The sequence below is a fragment of the Pipistrellus kuhlii genome, unplaced genomic scaffold (assembly GCF_014108245.1).
Source record: "Pipistrellus kuhlii isolate mPipKuh1 unplaced genomic scaffold, mPipKuh1.p scaffold_m20_p_3, whole genome shotgun sequence".
In the NCBI taxonomy this organism is placed as follows: domain Eukaryota; kingdom Metazoa; phylum Chordata; class Mammalia; order Chiroptera; family Vespertilionidae; genus Pipistrellus; species Pipistrellus kuhlii.
The window spans coordinates 168,843,017-168,861,692 of NW_023425529.1; the positions used below are offsets into that span (position 1 = coordinate 168,843,017).

The 18,676-nt window shown below is 36.4% G+C and overlaps 1 protein-coding gene across 1 annotated transcript in view; it reads right to left on the reverse strand.

The window, feature by feature from the left end:
• KCNU1 (potassium calcium-activated channel subfamily U member 1) overlaps positions 1–17,411 on the reverse strand; it is a 119,649-nt gene extending 102,238 nt beyond the window's left edge. The window contains exons 1-6 of the mRNA XM_036457143.1: positions 17,220–17,411; positions 13,656–13,775; positions 5,186–5,247; positions 3,770–3,860; positions 2,427–2,538; positions 667–742 (exon numbers count right to left, since the gene is read on the reverse strand). Coding sequence (XP_036313036.1) covers positions 667–742; positions 2,427–2,538; positions 3,770–3,860; positions 5,186–5,247; positions 13,656–13,775; positions 17,220–17,411 — 653 coding nt within the window. The remainder of the gene's footprint in view (positions 1–666; positions 743–2,426; positions 2,539–3,769; positions 3,861–5,185; positions 5,248–13,655; positions 13,776–17,219) is intronic.
• Between the last annotated feature and the right edge of the window lie 1,265 nt (positions 17,412–18,676).

Genomic DNA, 18,676 nt, shown 5'->3' on the forward strand with positions numbered 1-18,676 from the left:
CATTTAGGTGAAATCCTTGTAGGGCCACTTATTACACAAGGACATGCTTTTACCATCTTGAATTCGATATCATACATAAACATTTAGAAGCAAAATACGCCTGGCCTGTGATATTGATGTTTCTGATGAGAACACAGAGACACATGGACATATTGAGTGGGTAACAGAAGACCATACTGCTAAAACTTTAGAAGTACTCCTATATTGCTGCTCAAAGATAGTGTGAATTAATTTTTGAGACATTTGTAAGCAATAGTTCACTGCTGCTACTGGGCAGCTCTCATGCTCAGAGGGATAGTCTTAGGTCCCAGCCAGGAAAGACATGATTCATAACTGCAAATGTATAGAACCGAAGCCTCAGAATTGTTCTGAGTTTTTATTTGGGTAGAGGTGGTAGGGGAACCAAAACCTGAATGGACTTACACATTGTGGCTCTACAAAACAAAGAAGAAACAAAACCTTCAAAATGATTGCAAACTTTTCAGCTAGTGTGTAATGTTTACACAGTGGGAGGAAGTGAGAGAATACTATATTGGCAGCTCTAGGATTTTGTGGTTTTTTGCCCTGAAATTCTGAGGAGAAATTAGTTGAATTGAAGGTGAAGTTAGCTTTTTCATTTCCTAATCCCAAACAGTGAGTGAGTAGTATTTGAGGAAGGGCATTTACCTGGTCTTGATAGCTCTCAGAATTTGCAAGATTTGAGGGAGTTCTAGGAGCCGCAATGCTCTTAGGAACCTTAAACCTAGAAAGCAATAGAAAGGAGAATGCTGCCAAAAGAAGAGGGTTACTCCAGAGAGTGAGCTGAATTATCACACACTGGGGCGTAGTTACATTCTTCCGCTTCTTGAAATGCTCAAATATATAATAAAAGCCCAGTGACTGAAATGGTGGAACAACCAGAATGACTAGAGACCAGAACGTCTGGAGCCTCTTGCCCCAGCTGGCCCTGCCCCCCAGCAGGGACCCTCACCTAGATCTGGGGTCCCCAACAGGGCAGGCTGGCCGGCCTCCACCTGTGCACCAGGCCTCTAAAAGGGTAACATAAAAATTGATTTTAACGGTGAACAACCAGAATGGCTGCTCAACCAGTCACTATGAGGTACACTGACCCTTCCTGGTCCCTTCCCCTGGCCAGCAGGCTCCAATTGCCCGATGGCAAACAGGGAACTGGGGTGGGTGGAGGTGGGGAGACATGGCTGGGGAGCAGCAGAATGGCCAGCCTCTTGGTTCCTCTTCCTGGCCAGCAGGCTCGGATCACTTGATAGTGAACAGGGAGCTGGGGTCAGTGGCAGGGGGTGCAGGCAGTGGCATGCCAAGGCCCCTGCCCTTCAGGTCATCCCCCACACAGAGGGCAACCCGCAGCAGGAATAGGGCAGTGAGCTGTGGGAATAGCTGACCTCTTGGTCCCTTTTCCGAATTATCAGGCTTCAATTGCCCAATGGCTAATGGGGAAGTGGGGGGTGGGGAGGGGAGGGGAGGCGGGAGATGGGAGGGTGTTGAAGGGGGCGGGAGGGCAGGTGTGGGCAGCCGGAGAAGATGGCCCTGATCACAGGCCAGACCAAGAGACCATACCCATGCACGAATTTTGTGCACCAGGCCTCGGATAAATTATAACATTGTAGATTTAAGAATATGAGTTCTAGTTCAAATCCTAGCCCTGACCCTTAATAGGTGTTATAATCTAAAGGAATGCCCTTAACTTCTCTAACTCTTAATCTGTAAAATGGGAATTATAATAGTACCTGGGGTTGCTGAGCTAACAGAAAGCATATAAAAGCACTACTTACATTTCACTTAATTCTTCCTTAGGATAAAAAACAAATGATCTATAATCCATTTAAACTGTTGACTACAGGATATCTATAATATGCTTCTCACATTTGTATGATGCTTTACTTTATGTAGTTTTATAATAATGATAGCAATAAATATTTTATAGATAATAAGTAAAATTACATAAAATTAAAGTTAGAAAAAGCAAAATAACTCACATGCACTGACCACCTTAAAGACAAAGTAACTATAAATCTCTAATATGTTGTAACATGTCTAGATATGATGATCTATAGCTTTCAAAGACCAAGAGAGATTTTTTTCTTCTCTCCTAGTCCATGTGGGATCCCAGCACAAAGGGGCCCCGGGGGGATGGGAAACTGGGGCCTTGCCTCTCAAGTTGTGGAGGAGCCAGTCTATTAACAATAACAAATACCAACACCCTCTGTTCATCAGGTACATTACATTTCTAGGTACTGAGGTTTAAAAAACAAAGAGGGTTCTGAAAATATATTACAAAACCATACAAGTTTAGTGAGGTACAAGTACAGTGATGAATTTTTTTTAATGGCATTTGGGCATTATAAAACAAAATGAAAGATACTTGTGAATGAATGTTAAGAGAGTGTTGCTCATTCTAACTTTATACTTACCTAGCCAATTACTCTTCAAATAATAAGAAATAAATGTTGGTGGGATGGTAAAGATGTCTACAATTGAGTTCATCTCCAACCAGAACCTGACCTTGTCATCAGCTGCCAAAAACTATGAAATGGAAACAAAAGACCCCAAATTCTATTACCCTCAAGAATTTTTATGAACACTAGAGTGCCTTTATTTAGCTACATTTCATTCATTAATTGGAGTTTTGATCTAATTCTATTATGTACATATATATATATACACACACACACTTATATACACACATATATTTTTACATAGCTATATGATCTATGCATATATGTAGACATAAGGATTGCACCTTTAGTAGGTGTTCAATAAATGAACATAAATCCATTTTATTTTTTTTATTTACTGGAACTTTAAGTCTCATACTCTGACCTTTCTGCTGTTCCCAGAGTTTTATAATTATAGAGCTAAAACCCTCTGCTTATGAGCAAAGAAGAAACGTGATTTAAGGTGGTCTTCAATGGAAAAGGTACAGTTATCTACAAGTATGGTTGGCCAAGACTTGTATTTATGAGCTTCCCTATTTAGAATAAAAAAGAGAGTATTTCCAGATGGAGAGTTTGCCATAACAAGAAGATTTTGATGATCAGTGTGGTCAGAGTACGTGCTGAAGGACAGTCATAGAAATACACATTACAAGCATATGTATAAGGTATATTTTATCTATATATATAAAAGCCTAATATGCAAATTGTTCCCTTGGGAGTTTGACTATGAGACTGGGAGTTCAATTGCTCTCTGTGATGTGCACTGACCACCAGGGGGCGGCACAGAATGAAGAAAGGCCCTGGCCAGGAGCCAGAAGGCCTCATTTGGCCCTGATCACTGGCCAGATCTAGGGATCCTTCCCAAGCACAAATTTTGTGTCCCAGGCCTCTAGTATGTATATAAAAACTTGGAATGCACAAATACAAAAAAGTACTTTATATAGTTAATGGCACATCAGCTATCAGTGAAGCCAATGACATTTTCAGAGGCTTGTTATTCAGGTTCTGTTAGCTTGTGATTATTAGTAAAGCTTTCTCAAGGTATGTGGAAAGCCAATAAAGAGGGCAGTGTTACTGGGTAATGATATTTTTTAAAAGATCATTTTTATCTGTGTCAGAATTTTTGGCCTGGTTGACAGCTTCAAGTGCAGGTGAGAGAGCTATTATGTCTCACTATACTTTTAAAAACTTAGGACATAAACCCTCTAACTCTAGTGCTTGACAACATAGAACAATTGTATAATGAAGGCACACACAGATCTCTCTGTGTTGTACCTGTTGTCTTTGTCTGTTTACTCCCATTTCCAATAGGTACTTACTCTCAACCCAAAATAGAAAGTAAAGAAAGCATTGAAAGTCAAATCAATGGGGATGGTTTTGTCCTCATATGAAGAACAGCTTCCAACAGGGCTGCAAAGGAAACAAAGACAGTTTCTAAAGACATACATTTTAAAAGCTGTGTCTACATTGAACCAAATTAAAAGGAAACATAGGCAATTTTTTATTTATTCACAATGACACGTAAGTCCATATCTCAAGGAAATTTTCTGTGTCTTGGTAGTAGAGGTATGAATAAATAAAAACACTAGACTATGCATAGAGCTGAAAATAAAAGGAAAATTACCTGCTTTTTCTTTCCTAGAGTTTATTGCTTCTATTTCAGTTTTATCAGCAGGGATGCAGAGGCCTAAAGATTATGTGGCTCTTCTTGGTTTGCATGAATCTCTGTACAGAAGGAAGTTTAGGATTCTGTACCCTTCAAATATAGAGCTCCTCTAGATCAAATGAACTGACTCAAGCCAAATTAAAAAAAAAAATCCTACAAGATCAGAGTAAGGAATTCAGAAAGCAAAGACTTCTAGTTTCCCTAGGATCTCTAAAGCTGCCCAACTTCTGAGCCCTGAAACCCCAATTTTACTTCAGCTGGAAATCCAAGGAAATTCCCAGAAGATCAGCATGGGGTTCAGATTAGACTGGGTTCTGTTCAAGAAACCATTGTTGCTTTGTCATAAAAGAAGGAAATGCCTTCCGTGAAGAGCAGACAATAATTTGCTCCTTTATCCCAGGTGAGGTCTAGTATTTTCCTTTCTCAAGACTAACAAAGTTGTCTAAAATCTATGAGCAACACTGAAATGGACACAGAACTTCCACCTCAATATCTCAAGAGTCCAAAGGCATATAAAAAGAAAGCCCTCCTGCCAAAACTGGTTTGGCTCAGTGGATAGAGCGTTGGTCTGTGGACTGAAAGGTCCCAGGTTTGATTCAGGTCAAGGGCATGTATCTTGATTGCAGGCACATCCCCAGTAGGGGGTATGCAAGAGGCAGCTGGTCGGTGTTTCTCTCTCATCTATGTTTCTAGCTCTCTACCCCTCTCCCTTCCTCTCTGTAAAAAAATCAATAAGAGATATTAAAAAAAAAAAAAAAAAGCCTTCCTACGTGGCCCAAAGGAGAAGACAACTTCTGGAGGTGTGCAGTTCCAGAGATCATGGAATAGACATGGGCATGGCCTCCCAGCCACTAGCAATGCAGTTTGGCAGGATGCAGAAGCAATTCATGAATTTTTTGTGGAGTTGGTTTTAGTGTTTTCAGGGGGAATTAAGCACTTATCCTTTTTAATGAGCTTGTGAGTGGGAATATGTTTGAAAGTATATTAATCATTTTTCCTGAAAGAAAATTCTGGGTTCAAGACAATCTTATGTTAAAAACAGACACAGGTGACTGAAGATTTTACTTACTCAGCAGAATTGATGAAATAGATTATAAGAGACCCAATGCTTAGTACAAAGACAAGGATCACCTGAAAGAAAAATAGAGACAAATATACATATCCATTTTATTGACATAAATATAGATGAATAAACAAATCAATAAACCTGTGTTTTCTTTTTATCTTGCATCTACATGTGTAGCCATTTTTCACAATTCATCTATGTTAATATTCATTCATTCATTCATTCATTCATTTTTTAAAGAAATTGATTGGGCCTTTATAGGTATTCAATAAATGAACGTGTAGTCACTAATTTTATTTACTTAATTTTAACTCTCACACAGTTAATAATAGTTTGCCCTTCCTTCTGCTGCTAAAACTTTCTAATCTCAAGATGTCCTATAGCTTATTCATTCATTTACTCATCAACCATCTATTAAGTGTTTAATATAAGTTGTGTACTTTATTACACGTTAGAAAATGAGGGCTACTGGATATTGACTTGCGAGTTGAATTGCCAATGATGTTGTAGAAGAAACAGTCCCAACCATGACCATAAAAAGATGGTCAGAATTTTAACAGGAGGGAAAGTGCTACAGTGAGAAAACAAAATGAGTGCTATTAACCTGCAATGTTCCTGGTCTATAAAATAAGCAGGGCTTGTAGAATATAATTAGAAGTGTACCCATGCAAAACCCATGATGCATTTGGATGAAATTTTTCACAACCCCAGTGAATTTTCAGGTCAACTTCAGGTAACCAAATATTCCTTCACTTATTGCCAGTTTCCAAACCATTTGCTTCTTTAATATGATCAATCTAGTGTAGTATTAATAATACTACTAATAAAAATTAAGTTTATTTAGAATTAAAGTTTTACACACCACCAGCCCAGGTATTTCTGGAGCAGGTTACCTGTACTAAGAAAGAGGTCAATTTCTTCTCTAGTAACCATTTTAAGAATTTTTATTCCTAGTTGCCCACCAACGAGGCTATCTGTGGCCTCTGCAGAATTGTAGGTCAGTGTGGAAAAGTGGACAGGAAGGGAAGGTCAGAGTGGAAATGCTGGACTTGACTGTTCTCAGAAAACAATGTTCTCACCCTGGGGCCTGAGCATGGAAAGTGTGCAATGTTCACTTTCATGAATTCTTTCATTGCTCTTTGGAGAACCCAATTAAATTCCTTCAATAACTATTTCTTAATACATATCGTGACCCAAGTATTATTCTGGTGATTGGGATATACCAACAACCTATACACAGATCTCTGTGTATATGAAGCATAACTGATATGGTATGTTAGAAGGTATGTGCTAGGAAATAAAAAGTAGAGCAAAATAAAAGGGATCAGAACTGCAAGAAGAGGGGCAGAAGAGTTGCAGTGTTGATAATATTTAATTGCTATATGTCTCATTTGTGGTTCCCATGAATTGTATGAAAACATTCTCTCACTGGTTGCTCACAAACCTTTACTCTGTACATCTCACACTCCTATATTCTGTGGGAACCCTTACCCACCAAGTGCTTTCTTGATCGGGTAAGAAATGCTCTCACATGGGACCCACATCTTGCCCATGGACCAGATCAAGTGTTCTTTGCCACCAACAAACACTGGAAGGAGAGATTATCTTCAGTGTGGCAACTCCTCTGGCATAGAGCAGTTAGCCGGGTAGTCCCTTATCAGAAATGAACTAGATACCAGTTCACTGTGTCCCCAAAATTCAAAGAAATGCAAATTGCAATTTCTGAGTGGTCTCTCCTAAGCCTTTCTTTGGGCTTGAATATGAGAGGATATACTCCCATGCTTCTGCCACAACAGAACTCCTTCCAAAAATCCTTTTCTATTCCCAACCTACCCTAATTTACATGTGATTGAGTAATGTGCTAAGAGCTTCAACTGCATTTCTTCTAATTGCTTAGTAAGTGACAGTTTGCAGCTTATTTAAAACATAAGAATTATTGGCATCTATTGTATTTTATCATCTAAGTTAAGTGATGATGAGATAATGCTAGGCTCAGGAAAAATACTGGCAGTGGAGATACATATGTCAGCACATTAATAATTACTAATACATTATATTCATGAATTTTTAAATTTCTTTACATATGAACATATTTTTTGTCTTACAAATTTGATTTAAAAAAAATTCAAGCATAAATCATACATTGATAGGCTTCCAGAAAGATAGTGGCAAGCCATATGTTTACAAACCTCCAAAATGATAAAAATTTAACAAAAAGAGAAAAAAATTAGTTTTATTGAAGCTGAGAACATTATAAACCTTATGTCACAAACCTAAAGAACATTATCTAGAAATAATACACAATAAACAACAAAATGTATAGCAAACCAAAAGAAGGACTGGAACCTAAATGCTTGCAAACACTGCTCAGTGAGTCAGGAGAAAGTGAAAGGCAATTCTGAGAAGACCTCCTGGGTTGAAGGGGCAAAATCTGAAAAGCTAGCTACTTGGCAGGGGTATAAAGCTATTTACCTGAGGTACAGATCAAAGAAGGAGCCACAAAGCCAGAGGGCCTAGGAGAGACATCCTGAAGCCATGCAGTTGCTAAGGGGAACCTCTGAGCTAGGAGCAACACCACAGAAAGCAATCAGAAGAAACACACTCACACACACACACACACACACACACACACACACACACACACCAAACAAACAAACAAACAAACCCTGAAGAATTTGAGATGTCATCCATAGAGTCTCATGTGCAGAGCTGCTGGCCACAGACAGCATTATCCCTTAGGTATGTTTGTGTGGGAAAATGCATAATAAATTGAGGCTTTGATTTCCACAGTGGGCCTTAAATCCCCTGTTTAGTTGGTGGATAATTATGGGTATCTTCAGAATACAAGCAGCACAGGGAAGGAAGTGTTTCATTTAAAGTAATTCCTAAATCGCCCCATATTTGCTCACAGATGAAATTTCAAAGTCTAACCCACAGCAGGAAACTGGCTTGGGGATCCTGGGGGCCTGTAGCTGGCCAGAGGGAACAAAGCTGGGGTCCCAGGGCCTGTGGCTGGCCAGAGGGAAGCCTAGGTCCTGGGTACAGGGGTGATGCAGATGTGAAGTGGTTAGGGGTGATCAGGCCAGAAGGAGAGTAGTTAGATGTGATCAGGCTGTCAGGGGAGCAGTTAGAGGCAATCAGGCAGGCACAGTGATTAGGGGTGATCAAGCAGGCAGGCAGAGGTGGTTAGGGGCAATCAGAAGGCAGGTAGAATGGTTAGGGGTGATCAGGCAAGAAGGGGAGCAGTTAGGGGTGGGCAGGCTGGGAGGGAAGCATTTAGGGGCAATCAGGCAGGCAGGTAGAATTGTTAGGGATGATCAGACAGGAAGGCAGGTGAGTGATTAGGAACTAGCTATCCCAGATTGCAAGAGGGATCCTGGATTGGAGAGGGTGCAGGCAGGCTGAGGGATCCTCCATCCCCCATGCACAAATTTCATGCACTGGGCTTCTAGTTATAAGTATAAAGTCTAAAAAAACAAAACAAAACAAAAAAAACTATAATAACTTGCCCAAGATTACACAATGAAAGTGGAGGAGCAAATGTTGTGCCCATGTCTCCCAAAATTTACAACTACTTTGTAATTCTGCCCTTGGAACATAGACTAAATGAGCTTACTTATGTATCCAATACTCGTTCTCCCTTTTTTTTCTAACTGACATCCCATTTGTTTTTTAAGCCACTGGTATCAAATATTCAATTATGCAGCAAATTCAATATCTAAATGTTATAAAGACCAATAAAATTGATCACCATAAGAAGAAAAATTCCCCTGGTAAAATAACAAATAAATGTATTCTTAAGTCAATAAATGAACAAAAATCCAGGTACATGTTATTTATGAGACACTTAGAAGGAAACAAGACAGAAAGACTAAAAGAGAGCTAGGCTAAGGCAACCTAATGAAGTATGAGTAAAATGGAAGCAATGTTACACACTAATATTGTATTCTAAAATGTTCTAGCCAAAAACACACAAATAAAAAACACCACAAACAACTAAAAAACAACAACAAAAACAACCACACACAACACAAAATGGGACAAAAATAAATAGTTCACATTGATAAAAGGCATAATAAGTCAAGAAGATATACTGGGTAATTTTACGCAGTAATTGCTGTTATTTAAAATGTATAATTCAAATCTGTTGGAAATGCAAGTTATTTGACAAAACTGTATATGAAAATTTTTGACATTCCCCTTTCAATCAGTCACCAAATAATTAAGCATGTGGAAAATATAAATAACATAATTATTATAGTAGTGCTTATATAGCAAACATATACTACACATATTCTTACAAAAGTCCATTAAGTAGAGATAAAAATCGATCATAGAGCAGGCAACAAACAATTTCCCCATAAATTCTATAAACTAGATACCATAAAAGCAGTGATATCCATAAATTTTACCAAAGTAGAAAAGACAGCCACTCTATCCCACAGAAAATAAAAGCAGACCACATTCCTCTCAATAGACCATGAATCAAGCAAGGGAAATTAAAATTTAAAACAATGTAAAGATGAATTAGACATTAATAAAAATAAGAACATTACTTGCCAAAGTCTGTGAGATATGGCCAAAGAAGTACCTAAGGAAAAAATTTTTGTATATCAAATTCAACTGAAGAAGTTGAAAGACGAGGCCAGCCCGGACCAACTCTACAAAATATATCTTTTTAGAATGTTGTTAAGAATCTATAAGTTTGAAGGAAGAAACTCATGGCAGTGGATGGAGATAGGAATAAGGAAGAAACTAATTTTTTATTATGTACCTTGTGATACTTTTTAAATATTTTACCATGTGCATACAAAGACAACAATGAAATTATCCAGAAATAATCAAATGTGAATATTGTATTTGCTACCAGTGTTTTCTTTATCCATAAGATTAAGATCTATAAACTAAAGCCTAGTCTCATACTGTTTTCATAACAAAATGAGTTCCTGGTGCTTGATGGTATAATAAATATAAAATGTGAAATAAGAAAGGAAATGAAAAAAAGTAGATGAAGATACATTTCAAGGTGGTACCAAGGGTTTTTAAATTTAATTTAATTTTTAACATAAAAAATGGATTTAAAGTGTAAGGAGACTGATCATTTCTAGTATGTTTTATATGTTTTTCTTTTTCTAGAAGTAGCATTACATTACAAAAATGAGCAAAACCCAGCAAAATAAATTATTTAGTCAATTTTCCTAGCATCGTTTTTGAAATATTCTTTCTCATTTTCAGATGAATTGTGATGCTTTCTTTGCTCATTTAGTTATGTTTACTAAGAATGACAACTGTTGCTCTAGCCAAGGGCTTATTTTCTTAACTACAGAAAAAATTATACATTCAAAGAAAATACTGCACTTTACAGGAGATAGTTAAGGCAGAATATCCCAAAAAGTATAAGTCAGAGAAGATAGAAAAACAGAATGTGAACATAAAGTTGTGCCTAGAATGAGGCTAAAGGTATACACTTTTAAAAGCAATGAGTATAATTTTGGTTCTAAATGGTCTAGTGATCAGAGAAACAAAGAAACATAGTAAATTACACAATTAACAGCATCCTCCTCCCACCCCCACCCAAAGGAACAGATTGTTTAAGTCTAGGACTATATTTAGAACTAAATTAAATAGAAAATAGCCCAAACTCATAGAGACAACTGATACTTTGCCATGTTCTCATTTCTAGAAGGAACTTTAAGAAGGTGTCCTGTTTTTAAGATAAGATAATATTTTTTCCCTTTGATTATTGGAATTGGAATTTTCTGCCTCCTCCTTTCTACTTGTTTACTTTCCTCCTTTTTTCTTTTATATATATATTTTTTTTTTCATCATCTTCTCCTATTCCCCTCTCTCCCTTCTTTTCTTCTTCTTCCACTGTGTGGTTAGCCATGAATCCTCTTCAACATATTAAGGACATTAGTCTGTAGAGATTTTTAATTTGCTATCGTTTGGAATTTTGATGTAGATACTGTTTTCATTGTAAAAAGAAAAGTGGGTGTTTGTTTTGTTTATTTCCTATGTCCTGGCACTGTTGAGTTATCATTAGAGAAATCCAATCATTGAATATTTTTTTAACTAGGCCTTGAGATCATCAGGCTCTCCCATAGGAGGAGGGTGAGGAGGGGTAGTTGTGGTGATGTTAACATAGGTCTTTGATAATATCTTCGTTTCTTCCAAATATTTGATCAAAGTTACTTTCTTTTATGATCATTTTTGGCAATTTATATGGTCCTAAGAAACCATCTAGTTTTCAACTTAATTGCAAACTTTCAAAGTCCTTTATATCTATACTTATTTTCTTATTTTAATGGCTTATTTCATATATATTTGTGCTTCTCTCTTTTCCTTGTTTAGACTAGCTATTGATTTCTCTTTTTTGTTGTGTTTCAAATAATCAGCTGTTTTATAATTCATTAATTTCTGACTTTTCTTATATTTATTATGCTTTTATTCAGTGAGTTTTATTTCTCTGCTTTTTTGAGATTTAAACTTAATTTGTTTATTTAATTTTTTATTTATCAAAATGAATTTTTATTTTATGCACTTAACCCAAAACCACTCTCATCTCATACTTTAGGTCCAAGTGATATGTGGTATTTTCATTATTTTTATGCTTTAACTATACTAAAATTATTATTTTTATTTCTCTGAGTCAAGAATCAAAGAGAGATTTTTACAAGTTTAGCTGTAAAGCCTTTGTTTTCTGATTTTATTTAGTATTTGCTTATCTATTTATTGCACTTTGTTCAGTTAAAGTTGTCTGTACTTTGAATGTTTTATAGTTAGGATTTTTTGTGACCTAATACATGCTGAATTTTTATAGTCAATAGACACTTGTAAGTTTAATTTCTGTTTTCTGCATATGAAGTTTGACTATTTCAATCAGCTCTCTTTTATTAATTAAGCTACTGTATTCTTCTTTATGATGTTGATTATTATTATTCTATTTCCTGATATGAGATAACTGAGGTAAAAGTTCCTACTACTTTTGTGTTTTAGTATTTCTTCTTTATTTCTTATATTTTTCATTTATTCATTATTTTTAGGTTATAATTTTGGTGAGTGGTATGCATGATGTCATATTTTGGTTGAGGTTTGTTACATTTATCATTATCGTGGTTATGTGTTGAATGATGTTCTCCCAAAAATATATGCTGAAGTCTTTTAGAAATAGGGTCTTTGCAAATGTATTCAAGTTAAGCAAAGGTCATAGGATGAAGTCATCCAATATCACTGGTGATCTTATAAAAAGGGGAAATTGTTAGATTATATAAGATCTCTTACCCCAATGACCTTTCATACATTATTTCCAATATTACCATCTTATCATTAAACATGATTAGAACATTTGAAGAGATCCTTACCAAGAAATCCCTGTTATGATCTGAAAGAATTACAAAATCCTTTTCCAATAGATCACACTAACAGGGATTTGGGGGTTGCGGGGTGGGGAAGGGAGAGACCAAAACTTGAGAAAGAAAAGAAAGGAGAGGCATTTTTCCAGATGATTCTACATTATTTTCAGATTTTATCAAAGCAATTTTATTTCTGTACTTCCAGATAAGTTTTAAACATTAATTACATCTGAATCATACAACATTAATTAGAAAAGAGTAACCTTTTTATGAATTACAAAAAAGCAGAAATTCTAGCTTTCTTCTGCCTACTACTATCAAACCACCATCTGATGGCAGTATACCCTCAAATTACAGATTCCAGTTTTTAATATTTCATATCAAACTATACCACTAAAATGATGATCAGCATAATATTTATTTATAGAGCCTGGTATTTCAAGACAATGGGCTGTAAAAATTCCCATGGCATAATCTTTTCCCTCAAGGAGCTCACAGTGTACTGGGGAAAGAAGCATATGCACAGATAATTTTAACAACAGTGTTTAATGCATATTACAGAGCCTTAGAGACAAATTCTTAGCCTAATCCGGAGATAAGATTTTGCAAGGAGATGACACCTGGACTGAGTTTTAATATGTCCAAATTACTAAGATTAAAACACAAAGTAAAATTATAAATATTATGGAAGGGCAAAAAATGACTACTTTTTATAAGGAATAAAAGAGACTATTAGATTCAAAGGGTGGGAAAATAGTTGTACATTTCAGGCCAGATAATCCACTAAAGATCAATATTTCTTGAACATTTGATATATGCCAGGCATCCACAGACAAAATGTGCACAACTTTTGCCCTAAGAAAGCTTTTCTTCTGGAAGACAAGCTGACAATAAGTCCAAAATGTAATGCCACGTAATTATATTCGCACCAAAGAAGAGATAAGCAAAGCAGTGGCTACAAAGGAGAGACCCAGAAATGGCTTTGAGAGGCAGTGGTGTTTTAGATAAGGCCATTCAGGAACACTTTATATGCTTACCTGAGTGATAAAACTGCATATACCAACTATACTCATGTTTGTGGCTAAAGTCTGTTAGCAAAGTAACAATGAAAATGTACTTACCAACACTTGCCCCACAACGGTCTGTGCCGAAAGTAACATTTCTATACGATCACGAAATACTCCATGGAGGTAGAGACTTTGTAAATGTTTATTACTGCGGCTCCTTGTCAAGATTAGTTTCTATGAATGAGAGAAAGGAATTGAGTGTGACCTGGAACTTGGAGAAAGTAATCTGCTTATAGATTCTCCTGTGCTGTGGTATCTGCCAGAATTTATCCCACCTATTCCAAACCAGAGATCCCTGAAGTCACTCATTCAGTATTTCAAGAGATGGACTTTATTGAGTTTGCTTTGTACTGGCCTTCTGCACAGGTTTTTATCTCTGAATTGGACATTTTCATCATGCTTTCCTCACACACTCTTAAGTCCAGGCCCTTCAAACTGACATTATTGCAATGATCAGGTTTGGGAGCGCCATGTTTTTTCAGCTCTGGGAAAAGTGTCTTTTTTTTTTTTTTTAATAATATATTTTATTGATATATATATATATATATATATATATATATATATATATATATATATTTTTTTTTTTTTTTTTTTTACAGAGAGGTAGAGAGAGGGATAGAGAGTTAGAAACATTGATGAGAGAGAATCATTGATCAGCTGCCTCTTGCGCACCCCCCACTGGGGATGTGCCCGCAACCAAGGTACACGCCCTTGACCAGAATCAAACCCGGGACCTTTCAGTCTGCAGGCCGAGGCTCTATCCACTGAGCCAAACCAGTTTCGGCGGGAACAAGTGTCTTATCCTTTTCCATCAAGATACATGAACAAAGGAAAAAACTTACAAATTCATTTTTAGGTGATTACTTAGTATCTGCTTTTTTTGAGAGAAAAAGAAGGAAGTTTTAGCAATTTGATTCTGCTTTTAGTTCTTTATCTAGTATGATATCTTGCTAAAATTATAATCATTTCTCACATTTGCAAATTGCCTTTACTTATTATATTTGGCATTTGTATCATCCTATGATGTAGACAAAGTGTGAATGAATCCATTGTATATTGGTAAGGAAGTTGGAGTATAGAGAAATTCAATGACTTGCCCACAAGCAGGCCATCAGGAAAGTCTGGGGTCTAAGCTAGCTTCTGTGTCTATTGATGGTCTTGAACTACCACTGAGAAAGACACAGCATGCTGACCAGACCCTCTGGCTTTTAGAAAAGTTCACTTCGGATACGACCAGGGTTTTGAAATTACTTTATTTTTGTACTCATATAATATTTTCTGTATGGTAGAAGAAAAATCTCAGTAAATCACTATTGGATAGAGTTCATATCTCGATCAATGATTTGTCTTCTAATACTTATGATTCATCATGAGCATTCCTGAGATTTTTGATAATTGTTTTTTTTTTAAATATTCAATATAACATTAATATAGAACCCTCACCTTAATTTCATTATAAAATTGGAGGTGCCTTCTGTGGGAAAACAAATTGGCCCTAAGATACAATAAAATCATACTTACTAATATAGTAAGCCTTTGAAAAATGCACATTTAAAGAGAAAAATGATGACTCTTCAAATAATTTTAAAAGAACTTTGTCAGTACCCATATTTCTGGCATTTTTTACAATAGGCCAACTTTCCCAAAAGCTTAAGAGTAAATTACTGCACTCTTTAACTTACATTAACTTAACAAATTATTGAGAAGTCATTCAACTTTTATCAAAGTTCTCAAGATTCAAGAGCGGAACATAATAGTATTCTGGTTGCTTGGAGCTCATTTCTTTCCTTTTTGTAATATTTGCTTTCTATTTTAAATTAAAAGATACCTCTACACCAACAGGTAGACAGGAATTACATCCAAAGAAAGAAGCAACAAATACAGCAAATATTTATAGACAAATGAGTTCTCACATTTTTGTAACCACACGTAAATGAATTTAATGAGGAAGAAGATATATGTCTTAGAGCAGGAAGCTAAGAAGACTAAATTATTCTGCCAATTGAATTGTGCATTGAAAATAGGAAAGAAGGCTGATCCACCAAACCCATTCATGTACTCTGTCAATATTGTTAAGAAGTCGCTATTCAGCCCTCACCGGTGTGACTGGGTGAATAGAGTGTCGGCCTACGGACTGAAAGGTCCCAGGTTCGATTCCAGTCAAGGGCATGTACCTTGGTTGCAGGCGTATCCCCAGTTGGGGGTGTGCAAGAGGCAGCTGATCGATGTTTCTCTCTCATTGATGTTTTTAGCTCTCTATCCCTCTCCCTTCCGCTCTGTAAAAATATATATATATGTCAATAAAATAAAATTTAATATATATATATATATATATATATATATATATATATTTAAAAAGAAGTCAATACCCAGAACTATTTCCCCAATTTTTATGTTATTGCCTATAATCATAAATCTACAAATAATTAGTAACAGAACAAACTTATTTAACAACGGAATCTATGAACTTCAATATTGGTTACTTCTCCAATGCAGAAACCATATTATGAGATTGCAATGACTTTAAGTACCAAGTTATAAATTCTGTTATTTTGTGTCAATGTTTAGCATTAAGAGAAATGTTTTAAGCAACCTTTCAATATTAATTATATTGCACAGATGAAATGTGTTCTGTTAGGAAAGGTACCATAATCAGAGAAACAAACATAGTGTGGCAAACAATATTGGAAACAAGCCAAATATGGCATAATAAAACTCTCTGCTTTAGACCACTGGTAATGGAATAGCTATTATGTAGCATATAAGCAATGTCTTAAATGGGTAATAGATAATTATTCTCGTCATAATCATTTAACAGGTCATTCAATAGCACTCATTCTTGTAAAACTAGTTCTGCATGAAAAGGTCTCCGCATTTGAGGCTGGGTGTCAGGTGTGTGTATGTGTGGATGTCCATGTGTAGATCTGTGCAAATGAGTGTGTTTGTGGAATACAAAAGGCAGTACATATGAGAATGCATATGCATCATGGATGATGGATCTATGAAAGTGAGGTTGACTTTGTTTTTGTTTGTTTGTTTTTAAAAATATATTTTATTTATTTTTCACAGAGAGGAAAGGAGAGAGACAGAGAACTAGAAACATTGATGAGAGAAATACATTGACCTGCTGCCTCCTGCACACCCTCCACCGGGGATGTGCCCACAACCAATGTACATGCCCTTGACCAGAATCGAACCTGGGACCCTTCAGTCCACAGGCCGAAGCTCTATCCACTGAGCCAAACCGGTTTTGGCTGACTTTGGTTTTTCCTTTTTTCCTCTCTCATAGGACCTAGCACAATTTTCATTTTAAAATTCATTACAGAGGAATAAACAATGTTTGTGGGTATTTTTACTGTCAGAAAAGCAATCTGTTTCAAGAGCTAACATGTATCATCATCCATATAGTCATACAATAAGTGGTGGGATAAATGGCTCTATACCTAAGACCCTTGGAATAGCAGCCTAGTGGATCCGCCCCTTTCTAAGGCATCAGTTCAGAGCTGGCTCTCTTAGCCTGTGAAAACTCAGTGAAGCTTTAATTATTTCCTAAACACAAACACATGCCAAACCTGTCTCTGATCTTCATACAGTGGGATCCCAAATAAGGAAACTGACCAAGAGAATTCCTGTTCCCTTGAAGTTTTGCCATTTTTTTATGCGGAAAAGTAGCCGGAAAAGGAATAGGATGAGGAGTCCACTTAAGAAGGTCACTAAGGAGGAAAGAATAAATGCAGCTTGGATCTCAGTTGTACAGTATAATTTTCCAATTTCTTCCCCATTATCACTTCGTTGCTTGGTTCGAAACATCGGGAAGCTGAATGTCAGAATTCTATGATGTCATGATCACATGGTAATGATTCCAGGAATTAGAACTCAGTTTATTACAGAGTCTTAACACTGGGTGCCATGTAATGAGTGGTTCTAAAGACATGGGTTGACTAATGACTGAGATGCTGCCTCCTAGGATGCTAGTGAATGAACAGAAAGTTGAGATTCACAACATGGGTCTTCAGATGATGTGAATTCTAGATCTGGTTTTATTGTTCATTTTCTCAATAACCCTAAGGAAGTTACATTCTTTCTCGCTATGGTAATGGACTATCTACTTGGTTTGCACAGTCAAGCAATTTCAAAATAACTTTTCTTTTTGCATGAAATGACATCTAACCATCTGTGTATCAGTGAGTTAGTTGATTCTTCACCTTAAGAATGCCATATTCTCAATATAATCTTGCAAAGACAGATTATCGAACAATTTAGGATTTTAGCTTATCCTTTCAATAAGAAAAGCATGGTGTAGAGTACAGGTATTGCAGGGGGCAACTGTTATTTGAATCCAGGACTCTGTTCCTTTTATGTCTTCTTTTTGGGACCTTCCACTTCCTTTTTTTTTTTTTTTTTTTTTTTTATCCCTGTCCTGTCAACAAAACCTTTGGTTCAACAGAGGCAAAGTTCAGGATGAGAGCAATTTCTTGTTTTCTCTGATGTTTTCAAAGGTGTAAGAAATATCATGCCTTTCATTGTGCATGAGAGGTCAGCAAAACGTCAGAGTGGAAGGTCCTCCCAGTTATTGTGAAGACGACCTGACATAAGGTGATGAGACCTAGAAGAAATAACATTGCCCTGTGCACTCCACCATGACTCTGTTCTGTGGAGCAGACTATTTCTAGAAGAGAAGTACATTTCCTAGAACTGTTATCACAGTTATTTTGTCATGGGGGACGTAGATGACTAGGGAAAAAACTGCCTTTTGTGACTTGGGAAACAATTCAGTGTTCAGAACATGGGAGGTAGATGACTTTGAAGCAACTTTAACCTTCACTATACTCTTCTTGTACTCAGAGTTTAAAGACACAAGAATAATACCTACTTTGTGGGGTACCTACTACAAGCAGAATCTTTGTCAAGTGTATATGTGTGTATGTGTGTGTTGAGTATTATAGTAACTACTATGTGCCAGTTACTGGAGGCAGAATGGTCAGCAAAACAAACATAGTTCATCCCCTGAGGGACAATATAATTAGCCCAGGGAAACACTTACAATTAGAAACTGAAGGAGGTATGTGGGGGGA